Source organism: Prionailurus viverrinus, chromosome A1 (genome assembly GCF_022837055.1).
Source record: "Prionailurus viverrinus isolate Anna chromosome A1, UM_Priviv_1.0, whole genome shotgun sequence".
Lineage (NCBI taxonomy): Eukaryota > Metazoa > Chordata > Mammalia > Carnivora > Felidae > Prionailurus > Prionailurus viverrinus.
In genome coordinates, this window is record NC_062561.1 from 175,186,676 (window position 1) to 175,205,241 (window position 18,566).

The 18,566-nt window shown below is 40.2% G+C and overlaps 1 protein-coding gene across 3 annotated transcripts in view; it reads left to right on the forward strand.

The window, feature by feature from the left end:
- THOC3 (THO complex subunit 3) overlaps positions 1-18,566 on the forward strand; it is a 190,342-nt gene that overhangs the window by 64,853 nt on the left and 106,923 nt on the right. The window contains exons 1-5 of one of the 3 annotated variants that reach the window (XM_047870900.1): positions 8,889-9,499; positions 10,264-10,420; positions 11,833-12,037; positions 16,323-16,484; positions 16,604-16,704. In XM_047870900.1, coding sequence (XP_047726856.1) covers positions 9,233-9,499; positions 10,264-10,420; positions 11,833-12,037; positions 16,323-16,484; positions 16,604-16,704 — 892 coding nt within the window. In that variant the 5' untranslated portion in view covers positions 8,889-9,232. Of the gene's footprint in view, positions 1-8,888; positions 9,500-10,263; positions 10,421-11,832; positions 12,038-16,322; positions 16,485-16,603; positions 16,705-18,566 lie in introns of those variants that run through there. The other 2 variants (XM_047870889.1, XM_047870910.1) reach the window with 2 other exon arrangements.

The following is an 18,566-nucleotide window of genomic DNA, read 5'->3' on the forward strand; positions in this document are numbered from 1 at the left end:
TTTGGCTTAGGTCCCTCTTTCACTTCATTTGGGTCTGCATTTGTCTTCTGACTCTTACCTGGGTCCTGAAGGCTAGGGGCTCCACCATCCTGCATCCAGCATTCTCCTTTGCCCTCCATGTGAATAGAAAGAATCTGGGAAGTGGCCATGTCTCCACTGTGCACACACTGCATATGGGGTTGTGAGCTTTTAGCCACCAAACTGTCCTGAGTCATGTGATTCTTCTGTGGAAGTGCAGTGAGCATGACTATGTGGCTCAACCTTCAATTTGAGCTGTATCTTACTAAAAACATGGTCTTTAAGAAAAGTTTTTGCTAGATCTTGGGTCCACAACATTCTCAGTGGTGGGGCCATTCCTTGGTTACGGACCACTCAGATCCCCATTTAGATTTTGGATGTTTCTCAGCTCAGTAGCTCAGAAGGTCTTTTTTTGGGGGCGGGGGTGATGAGATTCTAGCACCTGTCAAGTGGCTAAATCAATGAAGGACAGCCCCAAGGGCTATTCACGTGACATTCCTGAACCACTGAGGGTGCCAAGTTTCTGATTTCCCTGTGGGTGTGAGACATTCCAGGAGGGAGGTAGAATAAAGTCGGCAGAGAGCCCTGCATGATGTACTTTCACAGGGATCCTACCCTGATTGACTTTGCCCAAGTGTATGCTCGGGGTGTTTTTCCAATTGCTTCTCTACTAGGTTCTCCCTTGGATGCCTTGATAAATCATTGTCTGAATGACTCACCTCCCTTTTTGCTTCCTTCTTAGAGTCAGTTCTCAAACAGTGCATTGGATAACTGAGGCTTTTGATGGATTATCTTTTGGACCCCATCACAGAATATACTCTTGTCCCCTTCACTAATTTCTTCACTAGGCTCCTCACATGGAAGCTTATTGCATTCCTTAATCCAATCTTCTGTGAATACTTGTTGCTTCACCCCTTAAAAACAGCGGGCATTGAGAGTCTGTCAGACAGGGTTCTAGGCAGGAGCAGAGGCTGAGCCTTGGGGTAGGGCAGGGGCTATTTCTGGGGAAACTGTAGGGATTCTTTAACTTGTATTTGGTTTTGAGGGGTAGGAACATTAGATATTACATTGAATGAGACAGCTGGAGATGCTAATGGGGGAATCGCTACCAAAGACCAGGATTGTGTTCATCAGGGACTTGTGCCTGATGAGGACATTCCAGAAGATCCAGCTCCATTTATGTGGCATATGGTTCTCCAAAGTTTTAAGAAATGGGAAATTGTGATGACTGGTCAGCTGCTTGGTTTGCCCCCAGTGCTTCAGAATGGTTGGGAGGCTATTGTGTCCCACTCATCAGCAAGTGATTCTAAGCTATTTCTTGAATTTATACATGATTGCTTTTTTGTTCCTTTCTTGTCCCAAGTTCAGAAATCCATTCTTGTTATAACTGGTGTCTTCAGATGCTCCTGAAGATATAAAGTGTGTGGGAAAAGATGCTGTTAGTTTCCATACACCTGCTTATAGGGTCTCCCCAGAGGAAGTTGAAGTGGAGGAAGGTTTTGCTGGAGAACAGTGTCAGGAAGTGGAAAGGAACAAGTATTTGGCAGATGCTGGCCACCAGGGGAAGGTGAAATAGGCAGGTGTCAGTGGCCCATTCCTGAGAATATTGACATAGAAGAGGCCAACAGTAGGTGCTAGCTGGAGAGTAGCTCTGTGAAATGGTGTTCAGCGGGATGGAAATCAAATCTGAATGAATTAATTGAATTCTAGTGGTGGTAGAATAGGGAACTTTGGAAGTTCAGAATGCCAGGAGAATGATTCAGTGGGATCCAGGACCTGGGTTAATTGGTAAGAGATTGATATCATGAGAGCGTAAGGTCATGTGAGGCCAGTCTTTTCTTTACTCTGTGTTTACACTAAGGGACAAGAAAAGAATGAGCAGCTGGGAATCACACTATACTGTCTCTAGGCAAGAGAGTTATTCATTATTCATGAACAATATGTCTTCTGCATTGAATTCATGGATCTCTGTGTTCCTTCTCTGTTATTCATTTTTAAAATGGATAAAAATATTTTCTATTGATGTTTATTTGATAAATTCAAGTAAGAACCTGTTTTCAATATGTGATCTGCAACAACCTTTCAGTCAGTTATCCTCCTGCTTAAGAAGGGGGCAGATTCTCAGACATAGAGGGGCAGTTTACTCTATCAGGTAGGATTCTGGTCCTGGAGGCTAGAGCTGGGTTTTTGGAATCTTCTCAAAGGCTTTTAGAGGATCATCATTGCTCTGCATTTTAGCCTTGACCTAAGGGTTTGGCCCAGAGACCAAGATTCTGTATAGGAAGATAACTGAAAAGTGAGTATTGTAGGACTCTGTTCTGCTGTGGGTATGCTGAACTTTTTAATTATCCAATCCAGGACCTTGATATCCAGAGATTTTCCCCTGGAGCTCTGTATACGGCCCCCTAGATTTGACTGTGAACTTTGAATAGGAGTCCTAGTTGCCACTCTACCCTCTACCCAGTCTATCCTATTCCTCTAGAAGGATGATGTTCTAATATTTCTCAAGAATTTCCACTTCAGGTGTGTTTCTTTACAAATGGTTTATTAAAGTGGGAAGAAGAACAGATAAAACAAGAGTCAGTGTGTTCTGGAGGTTAGGTATAGGCATCCCTTACTTGATTTATATCTCTATTTTTTTTTTACAAATACTGATAAAAAACAGATTTCAGTTTTGGCCACGTATATTTTGATGATCTGTCAATAGGTACATAAATGTTTATAATTGTTATATCTTTTAGCTGTATTGAGCCTTTAATTAATACACAATGTCTTTCTTTGGCTTTTATAAACTTTTTTGGTTTAAAGTCTGTTGTGTTTGATATTAATAAGGCCAACTTGCTCCCTTTTGGTTATTTTCATGGAATATCTTCTTCCATTCTTTCGCTTTCAATCTATTTGTGTCTTTGGATCTAAAGTGAGTTCTTATGGACAGCATATAGTTGGTTCACATATTTTATCCATTCTGCCAATCTCTGTCTTTTCATTGGAGAGTTTAATCTGTTTACACTTAATTACTTATAAGGAAGGATTACTTCTGTCATTTTTCTATTTATTTTCTACATATCTTATGGCTTTTTTTTCAGTCCTTTATTTCCTACATTAGTGTCTTCTTTTATGCTTAGTTGATTTTTGTCTCAAAATATTTCAATTCTTTTCTAATTCCTTTTGTATATGTTCTATAGCTATTTTCATTGTGGTTACTATATGGATTATATTTAATATCCTAAAGTTTTAACAATCTAACTTAGCTTGATTTCAACAACATACAAAAACTCTGCTCCCTTAATAGCTTTGTCTTCACCCTTTTTAGTTGTTGATGTTACAGAATTACATTTTTATACGTTGTGGGGCCTCAAATGTAAAGTACTAATTCTTTTTAAAGAATTTTAAAGTATTTTTAAAGAATTTAGGGCGCCTGGGTGGCTCAGTCGGTTGAGCCTCCGACTTCAGCTCAGGTCACGATCTCGCAGTTCGTGAGTTCGAGCCCCGCGTCGGGCTCTGGGCTGATGGCTCAGAGCCTGGAGACTGCTTCCGATTCTGTGTCTCCCTCTCTCTCTGCCCCTCCCCCATTCATGCTCTGTCTCTCTCTGTCTCAAAAATAAATAAACATTAAAAAAATTAAAAAAAAAAAGAATTTAAAGTAATTTTTTTAAAGTTCATTTATTTATAGGGGCGTCTGGGTGGCTCAGTCAGTTAAGCATCTGACTTCAGCTCAGGTCATGATCTCATAGTCTGTGAGTTTGAGCCCCACATCGGGCTCTGTGCTGACAGCTCAGAGCCTGGAGCCTGCTTCAGATTCTGTGTCTCCCTCTCCCTGTTCATGCTCTGTCTCTATCTCTGTCTCAAAAATAAACACTAAAAAAAAAAAATAAAGTTCATTTACTTATTTTGAGAGAGAGAGAAAGAGAGAGAGAGAGAGCAAGTGAGGGAGGGACAGAGAGAGAGAGAATCCCAGGCAGGCACCTCACTGTCAGTGCAAAGCCTGACGCAGGGCTTGAACTCACAAACCATGAGATGGTGACCTGAGCTGAAGTCAGATGCTTAACCAACTGAGCCACCCAGGTGCCCCTGTAAAGTAGTAATTCTTTTAAGTGCTTTAGTTTCTTAATTTATGTAGAAAACTAAATGTGGAGTTACAAAAAAAGGTTACAATAACACTAGTTTTTAGACTCATAATTAAAAAAATATATTAGTCTCTTAAATCATGTAGAAAATAAAACATGAAGTTACAAATCATTGTTACAAAAATACCGGCTTTTGTAATTGCCCATGTATTTACCTTTATTGAGATCTATATTTTTTCATATTGTTTTGAGTTTTATTTTCTGTTGTTTTTTTCTTTTCATCCTGTAGGACTTTTGAGCATTTCTTATAGGAAAAATCTAGTGGTAACAAGCTCCCTTAGCTTTAGTGTATCTAGGAATGTCTTAATTTCTCTCTCACTTTTCAAGGACAGTTTTGGTGGATGTAGGATTCTTGGTTGACACTTTTTTTGTTGTTCTGGCACTTTGACCGTATCAACTCACTGCCTTATGGCCTATGAAACTTGTGATGAAAATCTTCTCATGATCTTATTGAGGATCCCTTGTATGTGACGAGTTGTTTCTCTCTTGCTGCTTTCATGATTCTCTGCTTTTATACATTCTGGTTTTTGAAAATTTGCTTATAATCTGTCTTGGTGTGGGTCTTTTTGAGTCCATCTTACTTGGAATTTGTTGAGCTTCTTGGATGTTTATATTTGTCTTTTATCAAACTTGGGAAGTTTTTTTTTTAAGTTTATTTATTTATTTTGAGAGTGAGATGTGTGTGTGTGTGTGTGTGTGTGTGTGTGTGTGTGTACAGAGAGAGAGAGAGAGAGAGAGAGAGAGAGAATGAACCCAAGCAGGCTCCACACTGTCAGTGCAGAGCCTGACATGGGGCTTGAACTCATGAACCATGAGATCATGACCTGAGAAACCAAAAGTTGGACACTTAACTGACTGAACCACCAGGTACCCCAAACTTGGGAAGTTTTAAGCCCTTATTTCTTCAAATACTTTCTTAGTACCCCTTTCTCTCTCTTGGGCCCCTATAATGTGTATATGTTGGTTTACTTGATAGTATCACACAGGTTCCTTACACTCTGTTCACTTTTCTTCAATCTTTTCCCTTTCCTGTTTCTCAGATTCAATAATGGCCATGATCTTATCTTCAAGTTCATTGATTTTTTTTCTTTGGCCTGTTCAAATCTGCCTTTGAATACCTGTAGGGAATTTTTCATTTTAGTTATTGTACTTTTCATCTCCAGAATATCTTCTTGGTTTCTTTTTAGGTTTTCTATTTCTTTATTTGTATTTGCATTTTGTTCACATATTTTTTTTTTTACTTTCTCCATATCTTCAATTCTTTAAAATTTTTTTAATGCTTATTTATTTTAGAGAGAGAGAGAGAGAGTATATGTGAGAGACAGAGCACAAGTGGGGTAGAGGAAGAGAGAGACAGATCACAGAATCTGAAGCAGTCTCCAGGCTCTGAGCTGTCAGCACAGCCTGACATGGGGCTCGAACTCACGAGCTCCGAGATCATGACCTGAGCTGAAGTCGACTGCTTAACTGACTGAGCCACCCACATGCCCCTCTTCCTTTAATTCCTTGAGCATCTTTAAGACAGTTGTTTAAAGGGTTTGTGTAGAATATCTGCCATCATTTGCCTGAAGTGACAGACTCTTTCCTGTTTTCTTTTGTAACAACAGCTTCTCCAAAGCTCCCCACTATCAAAGGACTTACACTTCAAGCTTCCTTCTTTCCTTGTCTACTCTTCCTTCACTGTAGGATGTCTCTCTCGCCCCCTGAAAATCCCCTCTACACATCCTGTCATCTCTGTTATTATTTATATCTCTGTTATTATTTATATCTCTGTTATTATTTATATCCTGATTCTGCCCTGAGTGACCCTAAAAATCCAAAGACTCCCATATGTAAAAATATCCTTCAGAGTTGAGCAAAGATCAGCACCTGAAAGAGAAATTTTGGTGACAAAGGGACTATTAAAATGGTCCATCAGACAAATTCTTTAAAAATATGAATATCAAAATGATTACAGAAATGCTGAGGGATTTTTATAGATTCAAGGAGACTAAGGAGATATGATAACTCAATAGAATATCAGATCCTAGACTAGATCGTGTACTGGAGAAATGCTCTAAAGGCTATTACTGGCTAAACTGACATCACTGAAATACAGTAGATAAAATTCCATGTTATTGTTCAAATTAACAAAGTTTATAACTATCCTGGAGATAGGAAACAGAATATCCTTGCTCTTAGGAAATATTCACTGCAAGGTTTAGGGGCAAAGTGTAATGATATATGCAACTTACTCCCAAACATTTAGGAAAAGATATGTATATGGGTAGAGAGAGCAAAGGAAAAAAAATGCTAAAACTAGGTGAACCCGGGCCATAGGATTAGCAGTGTTCTTGCAACTTTTCTGTAAATTTGATTATTTTTCTAAATACAAGTTTAAAAAAAATGGCCAATGCCTCTGTTTCCCTGAATTTTATCTCTCCTTTGAGATTCTCTGCCTTCAATCACATAGCCCCCACACGTATGCTGTTCCACCTTCAAAACAGTTGTACCATGCGCTGTCTCAGTGAAGACCAGCAGGATACACTTATCACAACTGAGGTCCTAATGTTTCTGTTTACAGAATATAGAAAAAGAGCACAAGGGAAAATGAAATAAAAAACACACATAATGTACAAAAATATAAAATTAATACAGAAATACGAAGAATTATGTTTATAACATGGAGGTTTCAGGAACTGAGAATCAGAGTGTAGGTTTTGGAATCAGTCACAGCTGAGTTCTAATCTTTGCTCTGTCCATTAACAACCATGTGATCTGGAGCAGAACATCTTGCCTTTTTCTTCTTTAGTTTCCTTATCTGGAACCCAGAGACAGAAATCCTCTGTGTTTGTAGGGGAAAAAAAACAAAACAAAACAAAACAAAAAACTAGCATAGGAAGAAAATTCCTGAAAAGAAAAGTTTAAGGAAGGAAAGCTAGACACCAAATGGTCTCCTACCCCAAGATTTTCGTGGACTTCATGGGTATTCTTTGGAGTCTAAAAAGCTTTGAAGTCTATAAGAATTTGTGGTTGCACTGGGGTAGAGAAGAATATGGAGGAAAGAGAAGGGCCTTATTTGCTAAGGCCTTCATCAGAGTATGTGCTTTACGTGTGGATTCATTTAGTATTTAGGATCTTATGACACTTCCCTATGTTGCCGATGGAAATAGAGATTGTTAGAATGCTTTCTTTTTGGCAATATCTATTCAAATAAAAAAGTGCATATGTGCACAATGAAACTTGCATAGGCAAGTTTATAAGCATATTTACTGCAGTATTGTTCTTTTTTAATATATATATTTTTATTTTTTGTTTGTTTATTTATAGCAGGAGCAGAGGAAGGGCAGAGAGAAAAGGAGAGAGAGAGAATCCCAAACAGGCTCTGTGCTGGTAGCACAGATGTGGGGCTTGAACTCATGAACTGTGAGATCATGACCTGAGCCAACAGACAACCTGAGCTTAACAGACTGAGTCCCCCAGGGCGACCCTTCTGCAGTATTGTTCTAAAAGCAAATTCAAGGACACTATCGATTAAGGGGATCAGTTAAATAAACTATTATACATGCATGTCATTAAAGACTCATCCATGAAATAGAATGAGACATTAGCATATACTATAGATTATGTGTGTTTACCAAAGAAAACAATTTATGTAAGGAAGGCTACTATTTTTGCCGGGCGGTGGTGGTGTGGGAAGGATATATACAGACCAATCTACCTTTCCAAAGGTGCTTTTTTACACTTAAACTGTCTCTGGAAGACCACACAAAAATTTAATAATGTTTTTCAGAAGGGGAATTTGGAGACACAGGAGGTAAACTTACTCTTTTTACTCTATTCCCTTTTGTTTTTTCTATATTTGTTACCAAGTGCTCATATCACTTTTTTTTTTATATTATCCTTTAAAAAAAAGGTTTGTTTTTAAACAAATTTCCAGCCACCTGCTTACCTCCAAACCCCTCTCCCAGCCCACAGTCCTTCTCCAGGGCTTTGGTTGTCGTGGCAACTTACCACTGGTTTCTTCAGCAAGAAACTGCTGGACTTGTGGTTTAAGGTAGGCGTGGTAAGGATGGAAATATATAATCAAAGAGGGAGTGTGTGTCACAGGTAGGCATTTATTGTTTACTCTGTATCTTTTATGTTTTTGCATATGGAATCATGTGCATATATATGGTGTTGCGGGATCATTGAACGCTGATCGTCAAGAAAGAATTCTTGAGATGTTTTACAGTGCAACTTAGTAAGTTTATTTAAATGGCACCGGGACGGGACGTGGGCAGAAAGATCCACGCTTTTGCTATATGCAGCCAGTGGTTATATGCTTACTGGTAAAGGGGACGGGGATGTGCAGGGAGTATTAGATCATAAATGTTTTCTTTGAATTTCTACTCGTAAAACTATTTTTGCAAGACTTCTCCGGTGCTTATCATTTAGCTGGATGTTAACTAGTGGTGGGATATACAGGCAATCATGGGACCTTTTAAGAATGTAGCAACCAGTACGTATATGCTCCTTATCAGAACTATGCAGGCTGTATAGATCGGCCTTCTGCACTAAAGTGAACATATTTCTGCTTCTATCACTCACCAGTAGTACCTTTTAAAAGCGGAGAATTTGCCTATTTAGAGACTTCCCTGGACTCTTTCTCAGTCCCTCCCCTCCTGAACTGTGGACACCCACAAACCCCTAGTTCACCAGCCAGAGTGTGGAGAGCCTTCTGCTCCAAGGGAGGGGACTGAGGGTGGGGATCAACCCTAGAAAAAAATGTCTTTCACTGATGGGGGGAACTGAGGTTTAGAAGGATTGCATTGGTTTTCTTTTTCAATTAAATAGGGATACAAATATATCTACCTGGCAGTAGGTAAGGGGGAAATAGGCCCTAAAATCCTTAGAATCATTAACTGTGAAAGATACTTAAATCGTAATCGTATTTGAAAAGTAAGGAAGCTCGCGCGCTGCATGCCGGGATTTGTAGTCCCCTCCGGATGGCCCACAGTGCGGCTGTGCAGGGGAGAGCCGCTCTTCCGGGCGCAGGCGTGCGGCAGCGGCGGCAGGACTGACTGGGCCAAAGCGGCCGTGTCCTCGCGGGCCACCGGGAGCTTGTCATGGCGGTTCCTGCGGCGGCCATGGGGCCCTCGGCGCTGGGCCAGAGTGGTCCTGGCTCAATGGCTCCCTGGTGCTCAGTGACCAGCGGCCCAACACGCTACGTGCTGGGAATGCAGGAGCTGTTTCGCGGCCACAGCAAGACGCGCGAGTTCCCTGCGCATAGCGCCAAGGTGCACTCGGTGGCCTGGAGCTGCGACGGGCGTCGCCTTGCCTCGGGGTCCTTCGACAAGACGGCCAGCGTATTCCTGCTGGAGAAGGACCGGTTGGTGAGCTGTCAGGGACCGGCCCAGCAGGAGAGAGGGGCCGTGGTAAAGGGCGGTGTGATGTTGAGGGAGAGAATGGGGGTGAAAAGGGGGGTGGAGGCAAGGGGTGTGGGGATGTTGGGAGTGTGCAGTGCACGAGAGAGGAGTGTGGGAGTGATGAGGCTGGTGGTTAGGAGTCAGGAGGGGGTGTGGTGGAGAGGTGGACGGCGGTGGTAAGAGGGAGGTGGGGGTGCGAGGGAGTGTAGTAGTGAGGAGGAGTTCAGATGAGGGGGGGCGGGGGGGAGATGAAGACGAGTGGTGAGGAGGGTGGATGGGACTGGGGTGAGATGGGGGTGTTCGAGAGTGGTAGGAAGGTGTTGTGTAGTGTGAGGAGTGGCTAGGGTGCTGTGGTGCTGGTGAGGTCCCCATGGTGGTGAGGGGGGCCCTTTTGAAAATAATTAGGGCTTTCTGTGGGGATGATCAAGACTGGGAACCTGGGTGGTAGAGTAAGGATGGAAAACCAGAAAGAAGGAGGAAGGACAGGGAGGACAAAAGAGTAAGGCCATTGGTATGGAACCCAAACCTCAGAACAGTTTAGAGTGACTGGGGAGGAAGTGTGGGTGGGTATTGGGAGTAGTTTGGCAGAAAGGGCTTGGAAGGATTGGTGTCTTTTAAATTATCCAGATCTTTGTTGGTCACAAGGTACTTTAGTTTGAATAAGGTTAAAAAAATTATATGTGGAGGCAGGTACTTTTGTGTGTAGTGATGTTTGGATTCTCTTATTTCAGGTTAAAGAAAACAATTATCGGGGACATGGGGATAGTGTGGACCAGCTTTGTTGGCACCCAAGTAATCCTGACCTCTTTGTCACCGCGTCTGGAGACAAAACCATTCGCATCTGGGATGTGAGGACGACGAAATGCATTGCCACTGTGAACACTAAAGGTGACTCTTCAGAGAAAGGGCAATAGGAATGAGCTACTTCTAGTCATTCAACAGGCCTTTCCTGAATTATCTTCTCTATTTGTGGCCTTGTGTTAGGTATGAGACATCCTGGGCTGAATAAGACAATCTCCAGCTCCTAGGACCTGTACTGGGTTTAGTGCAGGGAGAGAGACGTACGTGTAAAAAAAACCCTACGTGATATGACATGGTTCGTCTTAACTGGAGAGGTCTAAAAGATGGACACTCAGAATGGAAATGCTTAAGTCTGCCTGTGGAGACAGGGAGGGTCTCACAGAATTTGAGCAAACTCTTAGAATAGCTAATAGGGATTTAGTGGTCAGGGTACAGTGGGTTGGTGGGGTATAGGAGGCAGCTCTAGGAGGGCACTGCATGTACAGATGTGTGGAGAATTTATGAAACTGTTGATAGGCTAGAATGGCTGATCTTGGAATGAATGGTCTTGGTGGTCTGGGACAAAATGAACTGGAAGTCGTGCAGTATGTTTGTAGAATCTGTTCTTCACCAGGTATTGTTCTGTAAACCTTGAGGCCATTTATTATATTTTATTGACTAACATGTCATTGATTACAAGATGCACCGATATTTTATGTGCTAGTAGGAAAGAAGATAAAGCTTCTAGGTAACCATGATGCACCAAAAATTTTGAGAGGCATCCTGTTGTATTTTAAGGTACATTATAGATAATAAAGTGTGAAAAAAATATGCATCATAGAATTGGTAAAGTTGATGACATTTCTAATCAATGTGTTCACTGTGGGCCACTGGACTTTTTGACAAGACTGGTACCTGGACGTGGAATGTTGTAGTGTTTTCTCCAAGTAGACGGCTGGTAATGCATGTGTGATTTAGGTGTAACATGGATGAACATTCAAAACTGGCTGTGTCTATATCTTAATACCTACCAGAAAAAAAGAACTAGCCTGTAGAATTGAAACTAAATTTATTTAAGAAATTTTTTGAGTCAATTTTAAGAAAAGTCTTGAGTAAAGAAATATAGCTGTTAACATAGGACAAAAATTGTGAAAGTGGCATTCGAATGACTGGAGTTTGGGAAATGTTGGTGTAAGAATAAGAGGCTTTGGAGTTAAATCTGGCTTAGATTTTGGCTCTATTACGTCAGAGCTTTGACATTTTGGCTCATCTCTCTTATCTTCCATTTCTTCATATGTAAATTGGGAATAATGAAGTGTCCATTAGAGAATTATTGTGAGGACCCAAAGGGGGGAAATTTGTAGATGAATGTGCTGGTCTCAAAATTGTTGAGTGAGTGGTCATTCCCTTCTATTGACTAGGACCTTAGTGAATAGCTCTGGTCTTTGTATGATAAAAAAAGTAAACTTCTGGAGGATTATGGGCAAACAATATCTTGCTGATTATATCTGGGTTTCCAGGGGAGAACATTAATATCTGCTGGAGTCCCGATGGACAGACCATTGCTGTGGGCAACAAGGATGATGTGGTGACCTTTATTGATGCCAAGACACACCGTTCCAAAGCGGAGGAGCAGTTCAAGTTTGAAGTCAATGAAATCTCTTGGAATAATGACAATAACATGTTCTTTCTGACAAATGGCAATGGTTGTATCAACATCCTCAGGTGAGAGAATTCTAGCTTAGGAACTGTCTGATCTTTGTGCTGGGTGCTGTGGTGGATACAGAGATGAATTAGATGTTGAGTCTGTCCTGAAGGAGGTCAAAGGACAAGTGGAAATAAAGAATCCTAACCTCTGTTGAGCACCTTTGAGCCAGGCACCTTATATTTTACTTAAGTCATCACAGAAATTCTAGGGGGTTGATAGTATGCATCTTATTTGACAGATGAGGACCTGGGATTCACAGAGGTTAAATCACTATCAACTAGTGAGCACTAGAAGTAGATGCACCTTGAATTGTGGATAATTTGTACCCATAAAGTCTTAGCTTAAATATCACTTACCCTCCAGGGAAGCCATCTTCCTACTTCCCCAGGTTAGAAGCTTATTTTTTTTTATTAAAAAAAACAAACATTTTTTTTATGTTTATTTTTGAGAGGGAGAGACAGACAGACAGAGCGTGAGCAGAGAGACAGGGAGATACAGAATCTGAAGCAGGCTCCAGGCTCTGAGCTGTCAGCACAGAGCCTGACATGGGGCTCGAACTCGTGAACTGCGAGATCATGACCTGAGCTGAAGTCAGATGCTTAACCAACTGAGCCACCCAGGCGCCCCTGAAGCTTATTTTATGTACTTCCTGTTGGAAGCATTTCTCATTCTATGTTATAATTTCATGTTTATTTGTATCTTCCATTAGACTATAAATTCCATGAGGGTAAGGACCATGTGTAACTTGTTTACTCTTAAATCCCTAGTGCCTAACTTAATACCTGCTACACAGAATTAGGATCTCATTAAATATTTATTCTGTAAATGAATGAAATGGTGGAATTGAAATTCAGGCCTGTCGATTCTATTCTTTCTGTTATTCTGGGTGGGTAATGCAAGGCAGTATGAAATAGGTTATGTTAGAGAGTCTAGGAGTTTGCTATGGAACCCCAAGGAAAGAAATTTATATGGACTGTGGGAGTTGGAGCTTGAAGGAGGCACCTTTTGAGCTTGACCTTGAAAGTTGAGGAGAATTTTAAGAATCAGCAAAAGGGAACCATACAGTGGACGAAACTGGTGTGAACGAGCATGGTCTATTTGGGGAATAGTTGGTAGGTCAGAGTTGCTGGGAGTGGTGACAGATAAGGTGTCTGAAGAGCGGGCCTGAAAATGGGAAGATAAAGTTGAAATATAATCTGGGACCAGATTATAAAAGGCTGGAATTCTATGCTTAGCAGCTTGAATTTTATTCTGTAGTTAGTAAGGATTCTATATCTTTTTTCTTTTGAAGCCTTTTTATCAGAAAATAAAACACAGATACAGAAAATCACTTAAAACAATGTATAGCTTGGGGCGCCTGGGTGGCGCAGTCGGTTAAGCGTCCGACTTCAGCCAGGTCACGATCTCGCAGTCTGCGAGTTCGAGCCCCGCGTCAGGCTCTGGGCTGACGGCTCAGAGCCGGGAGCCTGTTTCCGATTCTGTGTCTCCCTCTCTCTCTGCCCCTCCCCCGTTCATGCTCTGTCTCTCTCTGTCCCAAAAATAAATAAATGTTGAAAAAAAATTAAAAAAAAAAAAACAAAAACAATGTATAGCTTAATGAACCATTATATGCCCAACATCTTTGTAACCCCACCCAAGTCAAGAAATGTAATTTGTTGGCCATCCCAGAAGTCCAAACATGTGCTTTTCCTGCTCATATCTCCCCCTCCTCAAAAGGAAACACTATCTTGATTTTTATAGTATTTCTTTATAGTTTTAGCGACCATGTATGCATTTCTAGATACTCTAGTTTTGTGTATTTAAAAAAATTGGATGTCTTTTAAGTATGTTACACTACCAAGTCACTTTGCATCCTTCTTTTACTTCTAATTTAGTCGTTGAAAACCTGCAGATATTCTCCTAGTCTAGGGGTCTAGGGGTAGATAGTCTCCTACCTAGGGGTAGAGGGAGAGGGAGACACAGAATCTAAAGTAGGCTCCAGGCTCCAAGCTGTCTGCACAGAGCCCCACTCAGGACTTGAACTCACAAAACGTGAAAACATGACTTGAGCCAAAGTTGGATGCTTAACTGACTGAGCCACCCAGGCGCCCCTACTATTTGGTTACTTAAGAATATTGTTTACTTTGGGGCACCTGGGTGGCTCAGTTGGTTAACTGTCCCACTCTTGGTTTGGGCTCAGGTCATGATCTCATGGTTGTGAGATGGAGCCCCACGTCAGGCTCTGTGCTGGGTGGGGAGCCTGCTTGGGATTCTGTCTCCCTCTCTCTTTGCCCCTCTTCCGCTTGTGCTTGCTTGTGCATGCACATTCTGTCTCTCTCTTTCAAAATAATAAATAAAAATAAACCTAAAAAAAAGAATATAGTTTACTTAGAAAAGACAGGATAAATGCTTCTTGTCATCAGATAATGAATTAGTTCTCTATCACTTACAAAGATAATCAGCTAGTTTTAAGACTCATTATAAACTCATGTATTTAAGCATGGTAGATGTGTTTCAATCTATTGGAATAATTATCTTTATGGAAGCTCAAATTATCCCATCTTTAGCCAATGGGAGCCTCTTCAAGTTGATTCCTGAGTCATTTTTTTGACAGTGTTAGTAGTCTTCAGTTTCTTGCTCTCTGGTATGATGAGTATTCCAAGTTCCTCTTGTATGCTTCCTGCCTCAGACCTTTAATCAGAAAATTCTCTAGGGGCGCCTGGGTGGCGCAGTCGGTTAAGCGTCCGACTTCAGCCAGGTCACGATCTCGCGGTCCGTGAGATCGAGCCCCGCGTCAGGCTCTGGGCTGATGGCTCAGAGCCTGGAGCTTGTTTCCGATTCTGTGTCTCCCTCTCTCTCTGCCCCTCGCCCGTTCATGCTCTGTCTCTCTCTGTCCCAAAAATAAATAAATGTTGAAAAAAAAATTTAAAAAAAAAAAAAAAAAAAAAAAAAAAAAAAGAAAATTCTCTTAAGAATCAATCCCTGGATTCTTTTTCTGAGAAATAATATTGGAGCTACCGATGTCCATATTGATACGTTGATTATTATTTCTAGACCTTTCCAGTGGATAGAGCAAGGAAGCATATGTGTATGTATGTATTTGTTTTTTTATTAAATTTTTTTAATGTTTATTTTTGAGAGAGAGAGAGAGACAAAGTGAGAGCTGGGGAGGGGCAGAGAGAGAGGAGACACAGAATCTGAAGCAGGCTCGAGGCTCCGGGCTGTCAGCACAGAGTCCCAACACGGGGCCCGAACTCACGAACTGTGAGATCATGACCTGAGCTGAAGTCAGAAGCCCCAGACTGAGCCACCCAGGTGCCTCTGTGTGTATTTTTAAAGATAAAATATCTTGTGAATTCATATTGATAAGTTCCAGTTAAAATTCAGGACTAGCGGAATTTTACTAAATATCTTCTATATTATAAGTAACTCTTTCCTTCAAACTGAGTATTCAGGTTCTCAAGGACACGGGATTACAGAATTAGAATATCCCACAGTTACTTATTACCTTTATCCATGTTATATGTGGAGATATCTCAGAATAACAGTATTACCACTACCACCACAATACATACACAAGAAGCTATATATGTAATGCTCATTGACAGTCCTATGCTGATGAATCTCTAGTCATTTGATTGTTAAAGCTCATTCTTTAGCTTCCTCAGGAACAGGGTTCATGGGAACAGTTTTCCCTGAGTTCATACTTATTATAATTTATAGACTTAATAAAACTTACAACTACTTTATTATATTATGCTTAGTATTTGAGCTTTTTATAATTGATAGTCACTTTTGCTAGACATAAAAATCCTCGTGGCCTGGAGCCTGCTTCAGATTCTGTGTCTCCCTCTCTCTCTGCCCCTCTGCCACTCATGCTCTGTCTCTCTCTCTCTCTGTCAAAAATAAATAAACATTAAAAAAAAATTAAAAAATCCTTGGGGCACTTGGGTGGTTCAGTCAGTTAAGTGTCTGACTCTTCATCTCAGCTCAGGTCTTGATCTCAGGGTCGTAAGTTCAAGCTCCACATTGGGCCCCATGCTAGGCGTGAAGCCTACTAAAAAAAAATCCTTGATTCATATTTTCTTCCCTGTATAGCTTAAATACGTTAGTCCATTTTCTTTTGGCAGAAAGTCTTATTGTCAGAAAGGTCTGATGATAATCTAATTTTATTTTTTTAAAGTTTAGAAAAGTTTGTTTGAATTATAGTCTGATATTTGTTATGTTGTCTTACTTTGGTTTTCTTCTTCAGCGTCTCCTGTTGTTGTCTCAGTACCATAGTCCTCTTCCCATAGTTTGATTGCCATCTGTCTTGTTTCTCAGCTACCCAGAGCTGAAGCCTGTGCAGTCCATCAATGCCCATCCTTCCAACTGCATCTGCATCAAATTTGACCCCATGGGGAAGTACTTTGCCACAGGAAGTGCAGATGCTTTGGTCAGCCTTTGGGATGTGGATGAGTTAGTGTGTGTTCGGTGCTTTTCCAGGTAAGCAGCCCTGCCAGTACTTTCCTTGCTGGATAAGTTAATTTTACTTCATTTTGGGTGAAATTGTGCCCTCCTCTTATTGGGTTATTCTAATGTCTCCTCTGTCTACTCTGTTATAGGCTGGATTGGCCTGTGAGGACCCTCAGTTTTAGCCATGATGGAAAAATGCTGGCATCAGCTTCAGAAGATCATTTTATTGACATTGCTGAAGTAGAGACAGGTAACTGAAACCCTCACTACCATAATGATCTTCTCTCTGTCATCTGTGGCCGTCAGGACTTCTGTCTTATATTTTCATCTTCACATTACTACTTCACCAGTATTAGCATAAATGAATTTGTCTGCTTAAGACAGGTTTGTTTATTATGACTGCTATAGTCGGGTCATGAGGGAGCAGAGAGTTAGAAGAAAGGTCTGAAAGAAAGTGATTTAGGAAAATATTTTGCATTTTATTAACTTTTAATTCTTCTATTATAATGAAAATTTTAAAATACAGAAATAGGAGAAAGAAAAAAGTATGACCTGTGGTCCCACCATCTAAATACAATCTCTTTAAGTGTTGTGGTGTATATTTTTTTCTATATTTTGCTTGTGTGTAACTTAAAAAATACATATTTTTTAATAATTTTAGGAATTATCAAATACATGTGATTTGCTTTAAAAACAACCAACAGAATTTGAAAATAGAAAAATGGGAGAAGAGTATCCATTTTACAGAAGAATTTCCTCAGATTTACTTATTTTTAATTGAAATTTTTTTTCGTTATGGAGGGATAGTTGACATATAATGTTATATTAATTTCATATAAGACAGTGATTTGACAGTTATATGCATTATACTGCAGTATAATGTAGTAAATTGACTACAGTCATTGACTGCAGTAAATGTAGTCAACATACAACATTATTACAATGTTGACTGTATTCCCCTTGCTGTACTTCACATCGTCATGACTTTTTTTGTTCCTGGAAGTTTGTGCCTCTTAATCACTTCACGTATTTCACCCATTACCCTAACCCATTCCCCTCTGGCAACCACCAGTTTATTTTCTGTATTTATGAGTCTGTTTTCTATTGTTTGTTTATTTACTTGTTTCTTTCTTTTTTTTTTTTAGATTTCGTGTATAAGTTAAATCATATGGTATTTGTCTGTCTCTGTCTGACTTATTTCACTTAGCTTAATACCCCATAGGTCCACCCATGTTCTTGCAAATGGCAAGATCTCATTCTTTTTTCATGACTGATTAATATTCCACTGTGTATATATACACCACATCTTCTTCATCCATTCATCTATCCATGGACACTTGGGCTGTTTCCGTATCTTCACTGTTGTAAATAATGCTGCAATAAATGTAGGGGTGCATGTATCCTTTCCAGTTGGTGTTTTTGTTTTCTTTGGGTAAATATCCAGTAGTGGAATTAGTGGATCATATGGTATTTCTGTTTTTAATTTCTTGAGGAACCTCCATACTGCAAAGTTTTTGCTGAAAGATCAGCTGATAAGACTTATGGGTTTTCCCTTGTATGTGACTGTTTGCTTTTCTTTTGCTGCTTTTAAGATTCTCCCTTTATCTTTAATTTTTGCCATTTTAATCATTATGTCTTGGTGTGAACCTTTTTGGGTTCATCTTGTTTGGAGCTCTCTTTGCTTCCTGGATTTGGATATCTGTTTCCATCCCCAGATTCAGGAAGTTTTCAGGTATTATTTTTCCCCCTTTCTTCTCTCTTCTCTTTCTGAAATCCTTATAATGGGAATGTTGATTATGCTTGATAATTTTGCAGAGGTCCCTTCACCTATTCTCACTTTTATTATTCTTTTGTCTTTTTGCTGTTAGTTTTGATTGTTTTCTGTTACCTTGTCTTTAAGATCTCTGGTCTGTTCTTCTGCATCCCCTAATCTGTTCTTGATTTTCTCTAGTGTATTTTTCATTTCAGTTACCATATTCTTCATCTCTGACTGGTTCTTTTTTACATTTTCTGTCTCTTTGTTGAAATTCTCACTGAGTTCATCCACTCTTTTCTCAAGTCCAGTTGAGTATCTTTATGACTATTACTCTGAACTCTTCATCACGCATATTG